This window comes from Microcaecilia unicolor, chromosome 2 (assembly GCF_901765095.1).
Source record: "Microcaecilia unicolor chromosome 2, aMicUni1.1, whole genome shotgun sequence".
Classification (NCBI taxonomy): Eukaryota; Metazoa; Chordata; class Amphibia; order Gymnophiona; family Siphonopidae; genus Microcaecilia; species Microcaecilia unicolor.
Window position 1 is genome coordinate 5,304,104 of NC_044032.1, and position 22,253 is coordinate 5,326,356.

General features: G+C 45.2%; 1 protein-coding gene across 1 annotated transcript in view; it reads left to right on the forward strand.

Annotated features, from left to right (window-relative positions):
• Window positions 1–22,253, forward strand: part of LOC115461795 (B-cell differentiation antigen CD72-like) — a 59,222-nt gene that overhangs the window by 17,471 nt on the left and 19,498 nt on the right. Inside the window, exon 4 of the mRNA XM_030191839.1 lies at window positions 6,388–6,679. Coding sequence (XP_030047699.1) covers window positions 6,388–6,679 — 292 coding nt within the window. The remainder of the gene's footprint in view (window positions 1–6,387; window positions 6,680–22,253) is intronic.

The window sequence follows — 22,253 nt, forward strand, 5'->3', positions numbered from 1 at the left end:
ACAGGGGTGACATGATACAGACGTTCAAATATTTGAAAGGTATTAATCTGCAAACGAACCTTTTCCAGAGACAGGAAGGTGGTAGAACTAGAGGACATGAATTGAGGTTGAAGGGGGGCAGACTCAGGAGTAATGTCGGGAATTATTTTTTCACGGAAAGGGTGGTGGAGACATGGAATGCCCTCCCACGGGAGGTGGTGGAGGTGAAAACGGTAATGGAATTCAAATGTGCTTGGGATAGACACAAAGGAATCCTGTTTAGGAGGAATGGATCCACAGAATCTTAGTGGAGATTGGGTGGCCACGCTGATAACTGGGAAGCAAAACCAGTGCTGGGCAGACTTCTATGGTATGTGCCTTGATTGTGACTGAATAGATATGGATGGCTTGAGTGTAAATTTTAAGGGGCTTCGACGTTAGCTTCAGAACTTTTAGTACAAGAACAGTGCTGGGCGGATTTCTACGTTCTGTGCCCTGAGAAAGGCAAGGACAAATCAAACTCAGGTATACATATAAAGTATCTTGTTGGGCAGACTGGATGGACCGTTCAGGTCTGCTGTCATTTACTATGTTACTATTCTGCTTCCAAGAGTGACCAATCATGGTCACAAGTACCTGGCAGAATCCCAAATAGTAGTAAGATTCCAGAATCCCAAAGTGTAGCAAGATTCTGGAATCCCAAATAGTAGGAAAATTCATGCTACCGATCCCAGGGTCAGCAGTGGCTTTCCCCATGTCTATCTCAATAGCAGACTATGGACCGTTCCTCCAGGAACTTGTCCAAACATTTTTTTTAACTCAGATACGTTAACAACTGTTACCACATCCTCTGAACACATAGACAGTTGCTTTTAACTGATCATATTTAACATTTTAAAATTTTCCTTGAAAATGGATGTTTTTTTTAGGATGTTACAGTGTGTTTGCAGTGGTTTTTGATGTCCTAATTGAGTTGTACCTGAATGTCCAGGTTTGTACGCTTTATTTATTTATATATCACCTACAACTGAACAGTTTTCAGTACAACATACGCAGTACGAAGCATCACTTATTATAATACAGTTAACATTTTAATTATCACTGTATCAAAAAACTACAGAGAAGGAAAGCATTATTAAGCCAGTTCACTACCTCGGAGAAACGTCTCCACACCAGTGGCGTAGCCACAAGTGGGCTTGGGTGGGCCAGGGCCCACCCATTTATGGCTCAGGCCCACCCAACAGTAGCACATGTTTAGTGGTAACTGGTGGGAATCCCAAGCTCCGCCAGCTGAAGATTTCCCTCTGATGGTAACGAAAACGCTACTCTCCATGACACCAGCACATGCTCAGTTTTCAGTGCATTCCTGCTGCCAAAGTGGAAAGAAGCGCTTTCCCACCAGCTGAGATTTTTTTTTTGGGGGGGGGGGGGAGCACTTGGTGCCCACACAATTCTTGCCTAGGCCCACCCAAAATCTGTTTTCTGGCTACTGTAAGGAGGAGGTAGAGGGAAAGCAGAGAAGAGCTGACAGGGGCAGTAAGCCAAGAAAGGAAGAGCACCCTCTGACGGGAAAAGGGGGTAGGAGACTTGCGAGAAGGGAAGAGAACTACAGAACCCAGCAGCACTTGCAATGGAGGAGGGAACAAGAGAAACATCACTACAACTCCCAGCAGGTAGTAAAGTCAGGAGGTGATTGGGAGATGGAGGATAATCAGGTGGAGGAGCAGCATCTGGGAGAGAGGGTGGGGGAAGACTCCATGGAGTGGGAGGAGATTGATCTAGGAGAGAAAAGTGAAAATGTCATGAAGGAGGCTGGTGAGGAGCAAATGGAGTTCTTTTGCTCAGGACAAAGGGAGATGGAAAAGGAAGAGACTGCAGAGAGAGAGAAGCCAGAGATTTGGGGCCGCTAAGTGACATTGCCTAGATGCGGTCTGGCTTCATGGAACGGTGGGAATTAATTACCTGAAGGAGGTCAATCTGAACATTTGTGGGAGGTTGTCAGAGTGTTGGTGTCTGACAAGCGAGGGTGGTGAAAATGCCTCTACCTCCTAGGCAGTAAGAGAAAGGAGAAGAGGAATTGACTGAACCACAGGTTTATCCCAAGTCATTAACTAATTCTAAAACTGAACGGTTATGGATTTTTGAGTGTGGGAGAAGTGAAACAAGGTGCACAGAGACTAGCAGCTGTAATACAGCGGGCAGACTGGTTTTCTCTGATACCATTGGGGAAATAGTACTGTGAATAATCACTTGTTACAAATAAGCAGAAGCAGTTCTCCTAAGGTGATGGATTAGCCCCAATTGTGTGGGTGAAAAAGGACAGCACGGAGAGGTGTCGAGGGGAGAGCGGACAGCACTGAGAGGTGTCGAGTCAAGAGCGGACAGCACGAAGAGGTGCCTGCTGACACTACGCCCCTGCTCCACATGTAACTGGGTCTTAAGGAGTTTTTGAAATTGCTGCATTTCACATTTGGATTCCTGCTGTTGAAAAAGGAACAGCTTATGTATCACAAAAATACACTTGCATAATTGAATCCAAGGAGAGACTGGATGGATGAATAACCAAACTGCGGCAAAAGGGGGCCTGCGCTGGCATCGGCGTATGTTTTTGACACGCACCAAGGCCCCCATTTACCGCAGTGGGTAAAAGGTAGGTCTTGTTCTGTCCTCTGACAGCCTCGCACTAGTTTATAACGTGATCCTAAAATGTGTGTAATGCCTTTACTGTTATTCTCAGTCCTAAGGACTATCATTGCTGCAGTTTCCCCACTGGAAAAATACATGAGCAATGCACTGTGGGTAATGTAGTTCACAGGCAGTGCAACCACACTTGTTTGGCTGTGTAAGAACTGCTATCACTGGTTGTGAGGCTGCTCAGACCTTCTCTCTCTCCCTCTCTCTCTGCCAAGCTTGGCTCTTTTGTCTTCCTGCTCAGTCTTACTATTCTGTCCACAGAGGTCAGCCAGGTATGACCTTTCCCTCCTATCTCTAGGACTACCCCTTGCTATCCGATAGCAGGCTCTGTCCCCATTGGTCTCTATCTGCTCCTCCCTGTGTGAAGCCCCACCACTTCTTTGTCCTTTCAGCCACGTGGGGCTTCTTCCTCCATTATAGCCAGGGACATGGAGCCAACACCATCTCGCTCCAGACAGCTCTGTCCTGCTGAAAATCCCTGTAACGAACCTGGATTTTTTACCCTGTAAATATCTTCTTCCAAATGAGATATCGCACATTGCAGTCACCCAGCTTTGGACTATTTCTACCTGTTCAACTACTTTCCCCTCCCCCTGCAATACAACTACCTCTCTTCAGATCTCCACCTCCCACAGCCTCCAGATTAAGAAGTCTCTGTATCCTGAACATCTATCTGTGAGTAAATTATCTGTGATTTATTCAATAAAGAGACTTTATAAAATAATAGAGACTTCAGGTGATTGCTGCGCCAGGGTTATGCTCCATGATATTGGGGCTTCTAATTACCAAGCTCCAAGAGTCATGACAGGTCTTTCTTTTTTTTTTTTTGAGGAAATGGTCTTGCGACAAGTGAAGCACTTGCCGTGCAGCCATTTTGAGGGGGAGCTCTTACTACCAGGGGCGTAGCTACGTGGGGCCACGGGGGCATGGGCCCCCATAGATTTTACGCTGCCGCCATTGAGTACCTTTGCTGGCAGGGGTCCTCAACCCCCACCAGCCGAAGTCTCTTCTCCGGCGCGGCTGCGTTGCTGATCTGGAAGGGCCCTTGCAGATCAGCAACGCAGCTGCGCAGGCTTCTGTTTCTGTGAGTCTGATGTCCTGCACGTACGTGCACAATATCAAAGAGTGGCAACGTTCCATGTAGAACCCCAAAGAATAGCAAGATTCCGTGATCCCAAGGAGTGGAGGAGTAGCCTAGTGGTTAGTGCAGTGGACTTTGGTCCTGGTGAACTTGATTCCCACTGCAGCTCCTTGTAGGCAAGTCACTTAACCGTACCCGTATGTACTCTGTAAACTGCAGGACGTCAGACTCACAGAAACAGAAGCCTGCCCTTGCAGATCAGCAACGCGGCCGTGCCGGAGAAGAGGACTTCGGCTGGTGGGGGTTCGGGACCCCCGCCAGCAAAGGTACCAGACGGCAGCGGTGGGGGAGGGTTGGCGGCGGTGGGAAGAGGGGGTCGAAAGGGTTGGTGCTGAGGGGGGTCAAAGGTGGTGGTGGTGGCGGGGAGGTCAAAAATTGCGGGGTGGGGGTAAAAATGGCGGGGGGGGGGGGGGGGGGTCGGCGGCGCCAGGGGGGGTGCTAAAATGTGCCCCCTCACCTCGGGCTCTGGACCCCTCTCCCGCCAAAGTCTGGCTACACCCCTGCTTATTACCACCCATTGAGGTGTCAGTAATGGCTCCTGCGCTAACCCGATGGTAACTGGGCAGCCCGCGGCACTGCCCGATTACCACCGGGTACATATCAGAGCTACAAAAAAATATATTTTTGTAGTGGTGGATATGATGGCGCACTGGGGGTGGGAAGTACCGCTGGGCCTGCCTCGGTAGCCCAGCGATACTTCCTTTTTAGCGAGCGGTAAGCCTGCATTGGGCTTACTGCCACTTTGTAAAACGGCCCTAAATGAATTAATAATGTTCCTGGTTGGTCAATGAAATTTCAAGTTCCTGACTCTCTGATTGGGTGACAGATAAGTTGTAAAGGTGCTGGTGTGTCTACAGCTAGGTGGGGCTTGAAAATATCATGAACTCGGGGTGATCATAGCAGGGCACAGTGAAGATGAAGGAGACAACAGGGAACAACTGAGGAGCAATCAGGGCCACAGAGAGGGGGGGCAAGATTCCCTAGGCCTGGCCTCCAAGGGGGGCCTGGCACTGTCTCTCTCTCTCTCTCTCTCTCTCCCCCCTTCTCCTGACAGGACCCGGGTGATCGTGTCCTGACAGGAGCAGGAGAGAGAAAACTCCGGCACCAGGCCTCCCTTAGAGGCTGGGGAGGAGCAGACACAGGGCTTTGGGGCCTCTGGTTTGGCTGGTGGGGTTCCCCAAGCCCTGCCAGCAGCAGCCTCCCTTCCTCCAGTGCTGTTCTGCACTGCATTGCCTGTCCTGCGGCTGCTTTTCCCCTCACATTGTGACGTGAGGCGAAAAGCAGCCACAGGGCAGGCAATGTGGCGGAGAACAGCACTGGAGGAAAGGAGGCTGCTGCTGGCGGGGCTTGGGGACCCTCACCAGTCAAGGTATGTGGAGTTGTGGCAGGGGAAGGGAGGTAGGGCAAAATGTGGCCCTCCCACTATGGGCTACGGCTCCCCCAAATTTTGTGGTCTGGCTACCATAGCCGCTGAGAGGGGGGGCAGGGGGGCCAAAATTCCCTGGGCCTCCAAGGGGGGCCCGGCGCTGCAGTCCCACCCGCCCTCCATCGTCTGCCACCAGGCCGGGCCGGGCCCCCTGCATTGAAATCACAGCGCCTCTCACCTCCGTGTGAAAGCGCTGCAGGCAGCAGGGCAGCAGATTGCCTCCCTTCGGCCCTCCTTCCCTCCCTGTGTTCCCGCCCTCGTCTGACGTAACTTCCGTGAAGGCGGGACACAAGGAGGGAAGGAGGCCCGAAGGGTCCGGCTCAGTCTCTCTATGGCCCTGGGAACAATATATGCTTTTTGAGTTCAGTATGGTACTGTGTTAAGCTTAGAATGTAGTTCTGTCATCTGGGAAAGTGACTAATGGTACAGCCTGCAGCTTTCCCTATAGTCCTCCAGACACAAACCAGTTCTGTAGCCCGATGCAGTGACGTAGCTACATGGGGCGATGGGGGCCTGGGCCCCCCCAAATTTCCTCCGGACCCCTTGGTTTGCTGGCGGGGGTCCCCAACCTCCACCAGCTGAAGTCTTGTCCAGCACCGGTCTTTGGCACCGGTAAGTTGCCCTGCTCTGCTCTCTCTTCCCCCTCACGTCCCGAACGTTCCTTTTAGTGAAACTGAGCATGCTCAGTTTCACTAAAAGGAGGGTGCAGGACGTGAGAGGGAACAGAGAGCAGGGCAGGCAATGCTGCGGCGCTGGAGAAAGCTTCAGCTGGCGGGGGTTGGGGACCCCCGCCAGCCAAGGTATTTGCTGCAGCTTGCAGTCAGCAATTGGGGGAGCACCAGGCCGGCAGACCAAAATGTGCCCCCCCTCCCACCTCGGGCTGTGGCCCCCTCCCACCGCAAGGTCTGGCTATGTACTTGATTGGAGAGCAAATCTGCCTTCATGGCAGGAAACTTACCTAATAAATGGTCTCTCAAGGGAGATGAGGTTCTCCCATCGCCGCCACTGCAAGAGAAGATGGCAGGCCTCAGTGTTTCCCAGTTTCTGTTACGCTGCATATCTGTTGCATTTTAATAATATCAGATAACCAAGTATCAACAACAAACAGTAAAAGGACATTGACCTTACCATGTGTCATGACTTGTAGACTTGCAGGTGTCTCATCGTTTGACAAATTCAACGAAACGCTTCTGGCTGTTGTCTCAAGAACACGAGGCCTTGGCCAGCAATCTGAGCCTGACCCTGAGCACAAAAGAGGAGGAACTGAAGGAAACAGAGCTGCAGTTACACCAAGCCAGAAGTGCACAAGAGACTCTAAGACAAAAGCTGAAAAGCTATGAAAGTGAGGAAGATAAATGGCGGGAAACAGCAGCAGAGCTCAAAGTTGCTATTGATAAATGGAATCAAGCAAAGCTGTGCGTGTCAAGTAATTGCTACAGGTAATGTTTACTCTTATTTATTAAAAACAACAACAACAACATATAATCCGCTTTAAACCAAAACGGCTTCCATAGAAACATGCATAAAATATTAATACAAATATAACAAACTCCTACCCTAAACAGACTTAAGTACCCCTCGTTAGGCAGTCGAGAATGTTTGTTTGTTTATTTATTTATTGCATTTGTATCCCACATTTTCCCACCTCTTTGCAGGCTCAATGTGGCTTACAATACATCATGAATGGTGGAAATATATAAGAAAATAGACATTTAGTATTCTCCGAGGACAAGCAGGCTGCCTGTTCTTACTGATGGGTGACGTCCACGGCAGCCCCTCCAATCGGAACACTTTACTAGCAAAGGCCTTTGCTAGTCCTCGCGCGCCGATGCGCACCGCGCATGCGCAGCCGTCTTCCCGCCCGAACCGGCTCGTGTTCGTCAGTCTTCTTTTGTCCGCGCTCGGGACGGTCGTGTTTGCGCCGTTTCGCGCCCCTCAAGTTGACCCTCGCGCGTCTTTGAGCTTTGCTTAAAAAAAAAGGAACTTGGAGGAAGACCTTTTCGGTCTTTTTCCCTTTTCCCGTGTTTCCAGTTTTTGCCCCGCTAAGTTTCTTTTCGTTTTCGGGGTAGGCCCTTTTGAGGCCTCGGTTCGAGTTTTTCTCTCCCTATTTTTGGTGCCTTTACCGCCATTACGAGTTTTGATTTCGCCGGCGTGATTTTTCCGCCCATGTCATCGAAGTCTTCCAGCGGCTTCAAGAAGTGCACCCAGTGCGCCCGGGTAATCTCGCTCACTTATAGGCACGCGTCGTGTCCTACCCTAAACAGACTTAAGTACCCCTCGTTAGGCAGTCGAGAATGTTTGTTTATTTATTTATTTTTTGCATTTGTATCCCACATTTTCCCACCTCTTTGCAGGCTCAATGTGGCTTTCAATACATCATGAATGGTGGAAATATATAAGAAAATAGACATTTAGTATTACAGAAGGATCTTGGTTAACATTATAATGATAAAACATGATAGTAGTATAACAAGCAGATATTATAAGACAGTTCTGGATGTATGTGGAGGAGTTCACATTTGTTGATCTTTGTGGTATACCTTGTTAAAGAGGTGAGTCTTCAGTAGTTTGCAGAAGTTAGTTAATTCATAAATCATTTTTAAGTTGCACGGCAGCGCGTTCCAGAATTGTGTGTTCAGGTATGAAAAGGTTGACGCATGCGTTAGTTTGTATTTTAGACCTCTACAGCTGGGGAAGTGAAGATTAAGGAATGTGCGGTATGATTTTTTAGCATTCCTGGGTGGTAAGTCAATCAGGTCTGACATGTAGGCTGGGGCATCTCCGTGAATGATTCTGTGAACTAGGGAGCATATTTTGAACGTGATGCGTTCTTTAAGTGGGAACCAGTGTAGCTTTTCTCGTAGCGGCTTAGCACTTTCGTATTTTGTTTTACCGAATATGTTCTGGGCTGTCTGAAGTTTCTTGATTATTTACTCTTTGCAGCCAGTGTAGAGTGCATTGCAGTAGTCTAGATGACTGAGTACCATTGATTGTACCAGGTTACGGAAGACGGTCCTTGGGAAGAAAGGTCTTACTCTTTTTAATTTCCACATTGAGTGGAACATCTTCTTGGTTGTGTTTTTCGCATGGTTCTCAAGTGTTAGGTGTCGATCAATGGTAACTCCAAGAATTTTTAGGGTGTCCGAGATTGGGAGAATCAGTTTTGGTGTGTTAATGGTGGTGAATTTGTTCATGTTATGTTGAGAGGTGAGTACTAGGCATTGCGTTTTTTCTGCATTGAGTTTCAGCTTAAATGCATCCGCCCATGTATGCATGATATGTAGACTTTGGTTGATGTCATTGGAAATTTCCGTTAGATCTTGTTTAAATGGGATGTAGATCGTTACATCGTCTGCGTATATGTATGAGTTGAGGTTTTGATTTGATAGTAGTTTGGCCAAGGGTATCATCATTAAGTTGAATAGAGTCGGTGAGAGGGGGGATCCCTGTGGAACTCCGCATTCAGGTATCCATGTGGCTGATGTAGTCGAATTAGATGTCACTTGGTATGATCGTGTGGTTAGGAACCCCTTGAACCAATTGAGAACGTTGCCTCCAATTCTGAAGTACTCGAGGATATGTAGTAGTATTCCATGATTAACCATGTCAAAGGCGCTAGACATGTCAAATTGTAGAAGTAGTATGTTCTTGCCAGTTGCAATCATTTGTTTGAATTTAGTCATGAGAGTAACTAGTACTGTTTCAGTACTGTGGTTAGATCGAAATCCTGACTGGGAGTCGTGTAATATTGAGAATTTGTTTAAGTAGTTTGTGAATTGTTTGGTCACCATCCCTTCCGTTAGTTTGGTTATTAAGGGAATGGATGCTACTGGCCTGTAGTTGGTTAGTTCGCTAGCACTTTTCTTTGCATCTTTGAGTATAGGGGTGAGTAGAATGTTTCCTTTCCCCTTCGGGAAGAGTCCATTTTGTAACATATAGTTCGTCATTCGTTAGGTCTGTCATAAATTGTTGAGGGGCAGATGTCATAATGCTGTTTGGGCATATGTCTAATTTGCAATAAGATTTGGCAAATCCTTTGAGCGTTTGGGAGATGATATCCTCCGATAATGTCTCGAAGTTGGTCCAGGTTTTGTCTGCTGGGTGTATTCCAGGGTCTGGATCTAGACAATCAAGGAGTTCAGCATAGTCGGTGGTACTGATAGGTATTTTAAGTCGCAATTGTTCGATTTTCTCTTTGAAGAATCTCGCAAGATTGTCTGCTCCTGGTGTATCTTTGTTGTCGGTTGTGACTGGTGTAATATCTAGTAGTTTATTCACGAGTTGGAAGAGTTTATGTGTGTCCTTGTAGTTTGGTCCAATTTCAGTTTTGTAATATAATCTTTTAGTTTGTCTTATGGTATATTTATATTTTCTTCGAAGTTGTTTCCAGGCGTTAAGTGTGGGTTCATCTTTCTTTTTATTCCACGCTCGTTGTAACCTTCTAACTTGTGTTTTGAGTTTTTTCAGTTCTTCATTGAACCATGGTATTGAGTTCTTTCTGTGTGAGGTTCTGGTTTGAGTTGGGGCAATATTGTCTAATATTGATCTACATCTATCGTCCCATTCTAGGAGGAATTGGTTTGTATCTGCCTTTATTATCCATCCATTGTGGTAGATCTGTTGCCAGAATATTACCGGGTCTATCTTACCTCTCATGGTGTATGTTTTTCGTTCTTGTTTGTTAGGTGAGTCTTTCGTTCGCTATTGGAGGGAGATGTATGCTTTATAGTGGTCTGACCACGGTGCGGGTGTCCATTTTGTATCTGTTAGTATGAGGTTTGAATCAGAGTCGAATTTGTATGTGATAATGTCTAGTGTGTGTCCTTTATTGTGAGTTGGTTGCGTGTTTGGTTCGTGAAGATCCCACAATTGTAGGAACTCTTTGCATTCTTGGGTGCTTGTAGAGGTGGGATCTTCAAGGTGCAGGTTGATATCTCCTATTATGATGAGATTCGAGGTAGAGACACAGGTGTTCGAAATAAAGTCCATAAAGTGTGTTTGGGAATCTTGCCAGTTGCCTGATGGTCTATAGAGTAGGACTGCGTTAAGGTGTTCCTGCAAATTTGGGTGATTGATTCTTACCGAGGCAATTTCAAGTTGTTTGCAAGAAAGCTGAGTCTTAAGCAATTTCTTAAACTGTGACGCATTAATAGAATGACGCAAGTAACCAGGCAGAGCATTCTATAATACCAGCCCTGCTATAGAGAAGGCTAAAGCCTTTGTCACAGCATAATGCGAGGACACTCGTAAATCCACCGCTAAATGCTTTGTGGATTCAGATCTTAAACCTCTGCCTAACGAGAAAAACTTAACTACAGACTGCAAATACCATGAAGCCAACCCATAGACAACTTGGTGAATAAGAGACAGAACTTTATACCAAACCCTAGATCTTACAGGCAACCAGTGCAGTTGCTTTAACACTGGAGTAATGTGCTCCCACTTTGCCATACCACTTTCCATTGAATCTTTGCACTCAAAATCTCCCAGTACAAGGAATTGCAATAATTTAATCTTGATAACAACAGAGCACAAATCAACCAGTGGCATAGCCACAGGTGGGCCAGGGCCCACCCACTTTGGACTCTGGCCTGCCCAAAATTGTGACATTCTTGCTGTGGCTGTTGGGGATCCCCAAATCTTGCCAGCTGAAGATTTGCCCGCAACCTCGGAGTCATCTTTGACTCCTCCCTCTCTTTCTCTGCGCATATCCAGCAGATAGCCAAGACCTGTCGCTTCTTTCTTTTTAACATCAGCAAAATTCACCCTTTCCTCTCTGAGCACACCACCCGTACTCTCGTCCATGCTCTCATTACCTCTCGCCTTGACTACTGTAACCTACTCCTTACTGGCCTCCCACTTAGCCATCTATCCCCCCTTCAATCTGTTCAGAACTCTGCTGCACGTCTTATATTCCGCCTGAACCGATATACTCATATCACCCCTCTCCTCAGGTCACTTCACTGGCTTCCAATCAGTACCGCATACAGTTCAAGCTTCTCCTTCTTACCTACAAATGCACTCAAGTCTGCAGCCCCTCATTACCTCTCTACTCTCATTTCCCCTTACGTTCCCGCCCGTAACCTCCGCTCACAGGACAAATCCCTCCTCTCAGTACCCTTCTCCACCACCGCCAACTCCAGGCTCCGCTCATTCTGCCTCGCCTCACCCTATGCTTGGAACAACCTTCCTGAGCCCTTACGCCAAGCCCCCTCCCTACCCATCTTCAAATCGTTGCTCAAAGCCCACCTCTTCAATGTTGCTTTCGGCACCTAACCTTTATACCTTTCAGGAAATCTAGACTGCCCCAATTTGACTGACTGTACATTTGTCCTTTAGATTGTAAGCTCCTTTGAGCAGGGACTGTCCTTCTATGTTAAATTGTACAGCGCTGCGTAACCCTAGTAGCGCTTTAGAAATGTCAAGTAGTAGTAGTAGTAGCTGAAGATTTTCTCCTTGGGCACCAGCGCTCTTCCAAATGTCAGCCAGCGGCATTTGCCTGGAGACCGGCCTTTCTGCACATGCTCAGTTTACGCACATGCATAAGCACTGAGCATGCACGACAAGCCGGTAGCAGCATCAGTTTGAGGCAAGTGCTGCCGGCTGCCATTTGGAAGAGTGCTGGCTGCTTGAGGAGGAGGAGGAGGAAATCTTCAGGAAGCAGAGTTTGGGGATCCCCGCCTGCTCAAGTATTTAATATTTGGGGTCTGTGGGCAGGGAAGGGTGGAGAGAGGAGCAAACCAGAGGGGGATTGGGGGGATGTGAATTCCATGCCCACCCACCTTGGGCTCAGGTCCATCCAAATATGACCATCTGGCTACGCCCCTGAAATCAACCACAGGCAACGTTGGCTTCAACTGATATAATAAATGTAACTGATAGGAAGACAATTGTACCACACTCCCAATCTGCGTTTGCATAGAAAGTTAAGCATTTATTTATTTTATTTGTAGCATTTGTATCCCACATTTCTCCACCTATTTGCAGGCTCACTGTGGCTTACATTGTTCCGTATTGGTGATCGCCAATTCCGGAAAAGAGAAATACATATTTAAGATGGAGGTAACAGAGTGGATTAGATAATTCAGGTGAAGAAAGTTCATTTTCGTAATAAGAACTAAAAGGTATGGCATCCAGTGTCACCCCCAGCAACCTCATCTCTTTACTCACAGGAACATCCAACTCCCCTACCCGAATACTCTCAGGCCATCTCCCCTCTACCACCCTCCCCACAATCGTAATTTCAGTTTTCTCCACATTCAATGCAATCTTATTCGAACACAAACTTTCATTCATCCATTCTTAAAATAGATATGTCGGAGAGTATTTATTTTTGTACCCCGCGCTTTCCCACTCATGGCAGGCAATGGAGGGTTAAGTGACTTGCCAAGAGTCACAAGGAGCTGCCTGTGCTGGGAATCGAACTCAGTTCCTCAGTTCCCCAGGACCAAAGTCCACCACCCTAACCACTAGGCCACTCCTCTGAGATGGGCATACAAATGGAAACAATCAGAACAGTTGGAAAAAGATTTTATATGTGTACACCGAAGCTTGTGCTATATTTAATTATTATATATGAACTTTTTGGGCCTCTGAGGTCCCTTCCTCAAAAGTCTCTAGAGCAGATCTATATTCAGTGGCGTATCGAGGGCAGGGCGGTCTGCCCCGGGTGCATGCTGCAGGAGGAGTGCTGGGAGCAGCCCAGCTGTCAGCTCCGCTGGTTCCCTGCTCCCTCTGCTGTTACTTCCTGTTCCGGGACAGAGGGAGCAGGGAACTGGCGACAGCCGCGTGGCTGCTCCCTGCACCCCATCAGGTAACAAGAATGCACCCGGGGGGGGGGGGGGGCTTGGAGGTGATGCACCATGGGGACGCTGAACCTGGGGGGAGGGTGTCATGCTGCTGCACCCAAGGGAGGGGGGTGCGTAGCAGCGACCTGCCCCGGATGGCAGCCGATCAAGGAACGCCACTGTCTATATTCAAGCACCTGTGTATTAAATGTCCTATGTGACTGAGGACAGCGGTTCACAGTAAAAGATACATACACAGTTCACATCACCTTCAAAAATTAGAACGGACTGCTGCTAATTCCCAACTGCACCATATACAGAATGCCTGAACAAAAAAAAATGAGTTTTCAAAAACTTCTTATATTGATCTACATTTACACAGAAGCGGAGAAGCCCAGGCCAAAGCAACTCCATAACACTGGGCTGGCAACTGAAAACGCTGCCACCCTTGTGAGAGCGTAATGTGTGCTCCTTGTGACTCTGGGCAAGTCACTTAACCCTCCGTTGCCCCTGGTACAAAATAAGTACCTGAATATATGTAAACCGCTTTGAATGTAGTTGCAAAAACCTCAAAGGCGGTATATCAAGTCCCATTTCCCTTTCCCCACTTTCCCTTATGACATCACAATATCAGAAGTGAGCCAAGTATCGGGCAATCAAGCCATTGTGACATCACTGATGAGGTTGGCTCTTATTGGTGGAATGAGTGGAGGAGTAGCCTAGTGGTTAGTGCAGCGGACTTTGATCCTGGGGAACTGAGTTCAATTCCCACTGCAGCTCTTTGTGACTCTGGGCAAGTCACTTAACCCTCCATTGACCCTGGTACAAAATAAGTACCTGAATATATGTAAACCGCTTTAAATGTAGTTTCAAAAACCTCAGAAAGGCGGTATATCAAATCCCAATTCCCTTTCCCTATTTGAGATTCTACATGGAATGTTGCTATTCCACTAGCAACATTCCATGTAGAAGTCGGCCCTTGCAGATCACCAATGTGGCTGCGCAGGCTTCTGCTTCTGTGAGTCTGACGTCCTGCACGTACATGCAGGACGTCAGACTCAGAAACAGAAGCCTGCCCTTGGACATCAGACTCACAGAAACAGAAGCCTGTGCGACCGCATTGCTGATCTGCAAGGGCAGGTTTCTACACGGAATGCTGCTAGTGGAGGAGTAGCCGCCTAGTGGTTAGTGCAGTGGACTTTGATCCTGGGGAATTGAGTTCGATTCCCACTGCAGCTTCTTGTGACTCTGGGCAACTCACTTAACCCTCCATTGCCCCTGGTACAAAAACAAGTACCTGAATATATGTAAACCGCTTTGAATGTAGTTGCAAAAACCTCAGAAAGGCAGTAGATCAAGTCCCATTTGGATTTCAGTATTTGCATTTGCAAAATACAAGGCTATACGCAGGAGTTTTTTTCCTTTATTGCGGCTGCTATTTCCACAAGGCACACTTGGCTTTAAAGATTCTCTCCGTTCCCGTTCGGAGGTATTGGAGTCATACATTGTTTACATTATTTACATCCGATCTCTGACCCCTGAGGCAGGCGTTCTTTAACGCCGAAACACGGCTCGTGTCGGGAAAGAAAACTGCACATCATCAGTATACAGATAGTATTCTATCCCTAGCTGTTCAAACACCCAACACAACGGCGCTAAATAGATATGAAACGGTAAGGCAGAAAGAGCCGACCCCTGTGGGACGCCTCTTCTAACTTCAATAAGATCAGAAACTTTCCCCCCACTATGAACCCGTATAAAATGCCACGACAAATAGGAGAAGAACCACTCATACACTGTATCACCTACCCCCAACTGTCTCAATCTCAACAACCGAGAAATTAGATCCCACACTGCCTGTCAGACCCCAGCCTATATGTCAGACCTGATAGACTTACCGACCAGGAATGCCAAAAGATCAGCCCGCACATTCATTAACCTTCATCTCCCAAGCTGCAAAGGTCTAAAGTACAAACTTACGCACGCAGCAAACTTTACCTACCTGAGTGCCAAGCTATGGAATGCACTGCCGCACAACCTGAGAAAGATCTACGAACTAACAAACTTCCGAATATCACTGAAGACCCATCTTTTTAATAAGGCATACTACACAGAACAACAAACATAAATACATGCATCTCCTATACCTTTACACAGACCTATTTTTATATCTGCTGATAATGTGGGATACAAATGCAATAAATAAATAAATAAATAAATATCTGCTACTGCAAGTTAATGGGATTACTTCCTCACACCTTAGTTAACACCTAATTGAGGTCACTGTCCGTGCTACCTCTCCAGCAACCAAAGAACAGACAATAACAGTCTTTTAGAACAAGATTTGAGACTTTTAAAGTTTTTGGCTGTTAAGATTGTGCCTCTAGAAAAGGTTTCAGTTTAAAACTATGGGAAAAACGCCTATTTCTAGAGAAAATTTCAGTTTAAAACTATGGGAAAAGGGTTGTATACTATGGCAACTAGTTAATAATGTTTGCTTTTCTCTCTCTCTTTTTATTCCCCCCTTAATATTAAACTAGGTCCTACTTGCTTTCCCCCCCTCTCTTTTTATTTCCCCCTTAATACTAAACTAGGTCCTGCTTGCTTTTCCCTCTCTCTCTCTCTCTCTCTCTCTCTCTTTATTCCCCCTTAATACTAAACTAGATCCTGCAGTGCCTGCTAGAGTCTATCTGTGAATGCTGTGGTACAAAGTTTTTAAAACTAAGTGGAAAAGACTATGGAGATTAGTTGATAAAATTGCTTTTTATATTTTTATTTTGACTAATACTAACCTACAATTCCTCCTTTAAACCCCAATCTTTAAGTTCCCAAAGCACAAAGCAAAATAGCATTCACTTACCAGAGAAATGTCCTCTTCTCTCGGAACTTCTCAGAAAGAAAGTTCAGTGGGACCTTTCCTCTTTATATAGTTTTGAATCTAAGGGACCTTTTTTAAACAGGCTCTTTGAAGCTAACTCAGCAACCTATGCAAATATTCTACTTTCCCACACCTTAGTTAGCACCAAATTGAGGTCGCTGGACTTGCTACCTCTCCAGCAGCCAAAGAACAGAAAATAACTGCCTTTTAGAACAAGAGTTTTTGGCTGTTAGGTTTCTACCTCTAGAAAAGGTTTCAGTTTAAAGCTATGGGAAAAATGCCTATCTCTAGAGAAAATTTCAATTTAAAACTATGGGAAATGGGTTGTACACCACGGCAACCATTTAATAATACTTGCTTTTCTATCCCTCTCTCTCTCTTTTTATTCCCCCCTTAATACTAAACTAGGTCCTGCATGCTTTTCCCTTTCTCTATCTCTCTTTTTATTCCCCTCCTTAAGACTAAACTAGGTCCTGCATGCTTTTCCCTTTCTCTATCTCTCTTTTTATTCCCCTCCTTAAGACTAAACTAGATCCTGCAGTGCCTGCTAGATTCTATCTGTTAATGCTGTGGTACAAAGTTCAAGTTTTAAAACTAAGGGGAAAGGACTATGGAGATTAGTTGATAAAATTTGCTTTTTATATTTTTATTTTGCCTATCACTAACCTACAATTCTTCCTTTAAACCCCAATCTTTAAGTTACCAAAGCACAAAACAAAATAGTGTTCACTTACCAGAGAAATGTCCTCTTCTCTCAGAACTTCTCAGAAGGTGTAGAGAACCTTGCTTTACTATGTGGATCCACAGTGGGAGCCCAGAACAAACGGGAAGTCATCCTTTATGAAGCCTGGCAATGAATGGGATACTTCTAGGCAGAACTGACGGCTTTGGAGGGAGTCAAATTCAGAGTCTAGGGCAAATGGTGCCCTAGATTAGAGAATGACATGGGAGCGGATAAACCGCGGTAAAACCATGGGAATGGGAGAAAGTTTCAAAGTTTTACTGCAGGTGCAAACAGAGGTTATTTCCCCACCCCTGCACCCGCAGTAAAACAGACTCCTACCTTTTTCCCGTCCATTCTGCAGTTTTCAAGTCGGTGACTCATTGATGCTTGTCGGCTGCTTGCTCCATCTCCTCCAGGCTGCTTTAGTGTGCAAGGCAGGCAAGACACGCACCCATAGTGTGACATCATCACTAAAAGAAGATCCCTTTAACACTTCCCTTTGAAGAAATCAGAGAAAATCCCCCTAATCCAGATCCCACTCCGGGATTTCCAACTCTCCAGCTCAGACACTCACACAGCAGCCAGGTTTCAAAACATAAAGGGTTTTTATTCAGCACAAAGAATTAGATTCCATAGGCAGAGTTCAGTCTCCAAAACACAGGACTCGAAAGAAAAAATGAACCCAAAAGGGTTCCTTCAGCACATTTCATTATTAAGCACTTCACAAGCTATTTTCCCTTTCCTTTGCCTGAAAGAATTCAAGCAAAAACAGCACAGGAAGGGTTTTACTTTTCTTATGTAACCCAGCTTGCAGATTTTTTACTTGTTTGTATCATACACTCCAGTTACTTAATTTTTCTCTTCAAAACATTAGCCGCATCACTGCTTTTCTCTCTACTTCACAGACACCATCCTCATTTTGGCTCCCTCACAACGTTTTGGTTAAATCTGTTTCACACAGAAATAGTGTATTACAATTCCAATATACGTTGTATAAGCACCAATATGTATGTTGTTATATGCAAATCTATCACCTTATTTTCATGTTTTATTTGGACATCATAAAGACTTTACAACCAGGACTTTGCCAACAATCTCGCCGTTAAGCATTTTTGCCATAACATCAGAGGTTTTTTCATAGTTTCTTGCTCATCCATACATTAATAAATTCATGTACAATTTATTGACCTGCACTTTTATAATTATATATATAACCTTTTAACTGTATGTATACTTTTTGTAATCTCATTTGTGTGTCACTCTACCTTTTATTTGGAACATTACTGTTTTATTATTTTATCTATATTTTACTGCTTCATTTAAATATTCATTCATCCATTTAATTATTTATTTAATTACTATATGTCCCACCAGAGACATGTCTGAAACTTCGCGAACCTACTTCAACCTACATTACCCCAATTGCAAAGGACTCAAGTACAAAACCTATCATGGATCCAACTTCTCCTTCTTAGGCAACCAACTCTGGAATGCCCTCCTTAGACCTATATGATCAATCAGCGACTATCTACCCTTCCGGAAATCATTAAAAACCCATCTGTTTAAGCAAGCCTATCCATATGACCCAATCTAATTCTTTGAACCCATCTACCCAAGACATATCCAGAAGACAACGACAAAGACTCAGACTACATCTCCCACCAAACTTCCCTGTGCTTTTCCCGTGTCCCTTTCCCCCTCCCATCTCCTCTACCCCTCCTCCAATGTTCATCTACCCCTTGCTCATACCTCTCCTACTCCCTTCACTCTTCCCATCTCTACCTACCTATCTCTTCCATTATTCAAATATGATTAACCTATATTTTCTCTTTCAATATTCTGTATTCCATATTATTATGTAAGCCGCATTGAACCTGCTTTGAGTGGGAAAGTGCGGGGTACAAATGTAATAATAAATAAATAAATAAATATGGTTTTATTTTTTTGTCGTTGGTGATTACATATTCATGTTTGTTTTTATGTAGATTCACCAGACCCCTGAGGCAGGCCCTTTGGGTCGAAACACGGCCGTGTCAGGTCGTCTTTTAGCTGTTTTCCAATAAAGACCATTTGATATCCTCCTTACATCTTACCTCACTGTTTTGTTTGTTGTTCACGTGAGGTTTGCTCCTCCTTTTCGCTTGTCCTATAACAAGGCCTTCACACAATTCAAAATGAGCCATACATCACACTAAAAAGTGGGTAAGATTGTTACAGCAGCTTTTGTAATCTAAAAACTTAACATCTAGAGGTTTTCTAAAAACGTCTGTCAAAAAATTTCCCTTCATCATAAATTACACGTATGTCTAAAGATATGCACTTCTTGTTAAATTTGTATTTTAAAACACAGATTCTTGTGTAAAGTATTTAACCATGTATAAAATTTCTTCAGGTCTTCCTCAGTTGCTTACCATATCGTTAAAGCATCATCAATTTATTACTTCCACAATATTATTTGTTTACTGAAAGCATGCTCAGTTAGGAACTGTTGCTCAAATTTGGCTACATACAGGTTAGCTATGGACGGTGTCAGAAAAAGGTTTTGGTTAGTGCTATCGTGGTTAATTCTGCTCCCCACCCAGTTGTTTGTACAATTAGCCACGCTAGCACTAACCAAAACACGTTGTATCTTCAAATAGTGACAGCACCGTCCATAGATAGCGTTGATAGCGTATTAGCGCAACACCTCTTCAAGAGAAGCTTCATTGGCTCCCCATCAGAGACAGAATACATTTTAAAGTCCACACTCTGATTCATAAGATCATATATGGAGAATCCCCTAACTACATGAATAACCTCATCGACCTCCCAACCAGAAATAGATCATTGTCTTCTCTTACTTAACCTCAATTTACACCTTCCCAACTGCAAAGGTATTAAATACAAGACCTCTTATTCCCACACTAACGCAGATATTAACACAGTGTTCAAAAACTTCTATGCCCAGCTATATGCATCACCGGCTGACACCGGGCTTGAGGCGGCTTCTTACCTGGCGGGTCAGGAGCTACCTCAACTACAAGAAACGCAAAGAGAAATGCTTAATGCTGAGATTAATGAGGAGGAAGTGAGATGGTGTATTAGAAATAGCCCTTTATGCAAGTCACCGGGGGCAGATGGCTATACGTCCGAATTCTACAAACTGATGATAAATGACATGGTCCCATGCCTGACTGTGGTGTTTAACACCATAATACAGAGAGGAACATTGCCGGACACTTTGAGGAAAGCGCAGATAATTGTGCTGCTTAAACCAGGTCGAGATCCAGGTAGAGCGGGTTCCTATCGACCTATTTCCTTATTGCCGTTCGAAACAAAGCTGATTGCTAAAATCATGGCGAATCGGCTGGCTAGAGTTTTGCCATCCCTGATAGCGGAGCCGCAGGTTGGGTTTGTTCGCGAGAGATCAGTAGCATGTAATATGAGGAAGATTCTATTAGCTCTAGAGGCAATACATAGGGCCTCCAGGCCATCACTGTTGGTGAGTTTCGATGCTGAAAAAGCATTTGATCAGGTTAATTGGTCCTTTATGTATGCGACATTGGAGGCCTATGGGATAAGAGGTTATTTAGTGAAAGCCATTAAGGCTTTGTATCAGGCGCCTGTGGCAGAAGTAGTGGTTAACGGTATAGTTTCAGACTTGTTTCCGATAGAGAGAGGTACACGACAGGGCTGTCCCCTTTCGCCCCTTCTATTTGTTTTGGTAATGGATCCTCTGGTTAGAGATATTGTGACTATGGCGGAGGTGAGGGGGGTAGAGGTGGGCTGGGAACAATTTAAACTGGCAGCCTTTGCAGATGATTTATTGGTGGTATTGCAGGAGCCTCGGACATCCTTGGCAGCACTTTTGGAGATATTTGTAGAGTTTGGGGAATACTCAGGCTTTCGTCTTAACCTGGATAAGTCCGAGGCTCAGACCTTATATATGTCTGATGCAGAGTGGTCGCAGCTTAACTGTCCATTGAAAAGAACAGAAGAAGTATTTAAATATCTAGGTATACAACTGCCGGGTGATCCGAGGAGACTGTATCAATTGAACATTAACAAGTTGTTTTCAATTACCAAATTACTTCTGGATCGATGGGGAGGGCTACCGGTGTCGCTCTTGGGTAGAATTTCATTGTTCAATATGATCAACTTTCCCAAATGGCTTTATTATTTTCAGACTTTGCCACTAAGCCTCACAAAAGGTGATTGGAAAACATTGCTTGGCTTGTTATCAAAATTTTTTTGGAATAAGAAAAGGCCGCAGATTAGTATGGGAAGTATGATGGATGGGTGGAATACAGGAGGTTTTGGAATTTTGAACTTATAGTGGTATAATAGAGCTTGTATGTTAAGACACCTGGGAGACTGGTTGAAGGGAGATTCGCGTCACACACCACTGCAGATGGAGGCAGATTGGATGCGTCCGTTGCATTTTAACTATGTCTTACAGGCTGAAGCTTCGGATTTGCCTACTTATATACGTAGAAGTATTTTGATAAAACCGATGCGGCTGATATGGGGAGAGATAGCGAGGCTCTGGTCCTTTGATGCACATGTTAGTAGACTTTTGCCCATAAGAGGTAACAGAGCCTTTAAACCAGGGCTAGAGAATAAGCGTATCAGGGGTTGGGGGGATAAAGGGCTTCATATGGTAGATGATTTTGTGGACAGGGAGGGGCGCCTTAAGTCCATGGACTCCTTGAACCTAGACTCTAATACATGGGCAGATATATATGCCTTTAAACAGGTTTCCCACTACATTCACACGTTGCCTACACACCTCTTGGAAGTTGATGTGGCCTCCAAATTCAATGAACTATATGAAATGCCAACAACAGATCCATCTTCTATTTCAATGTTACACATAAGGCTGCTAGTAAGTCGACCAAAAAAGAACCTTGAAAAGTTGGCCAGAAAGTGGACAGCAGACATACAGAAACAAATTAATATCAGCTTATTGCTGAGTAGCTTGAGGCAAATAAAAGAAAAAGTTAGTAGTGCGGAAATGAGGGAGTGCCAGGGACGCAGTATATACAGGGCGTACACCTCACTGTCGAGATTATATCACATGGGCAGGGCGGATTCGCCTACTTGTTGCAGGTGTGGGGCTCCCTACTATACTTATTATCATGCAATGTGGGCCTGCCCAGAGATATCCAAATACTGGGGGCAAATAGCGAAGTTCTTAGGGGACTTCCTGGGGCGGAGGGTGACATTAACGCCGGAGACGGCCCTTCTGGGGGTCGACCTGCTGAAGGGAAACAGTACTGTCTGCTATAATCTGCTAATTTATAAGGCGTGTATAGTGGGGAAGAAATGCATTTTAGTTAACTGGACACAGTTAGAAGCACCATCGTTTTGGCAATGGCGCAATAGGTGGCACCTGCTGTTACTATTGGAGTTGAGAGATTCCTACTACAAACCTAAAACACAACGTAAATTCTACCTCACATGGGAACCGTATATTAATATTCTGGCCCCTAGGGCCCGAAGTTCCATTTTAAATCGACTAAGCCTGGACCCAGCAAAGATAGCTAAGAGACTTGGTTAATATAGTAATCAATTTCCATGGGTTATTGGAGACATGTTGCTGCCTGGAATGGGGTAGAGAAAGGGAGGGGTGGTATGGGGGAGGG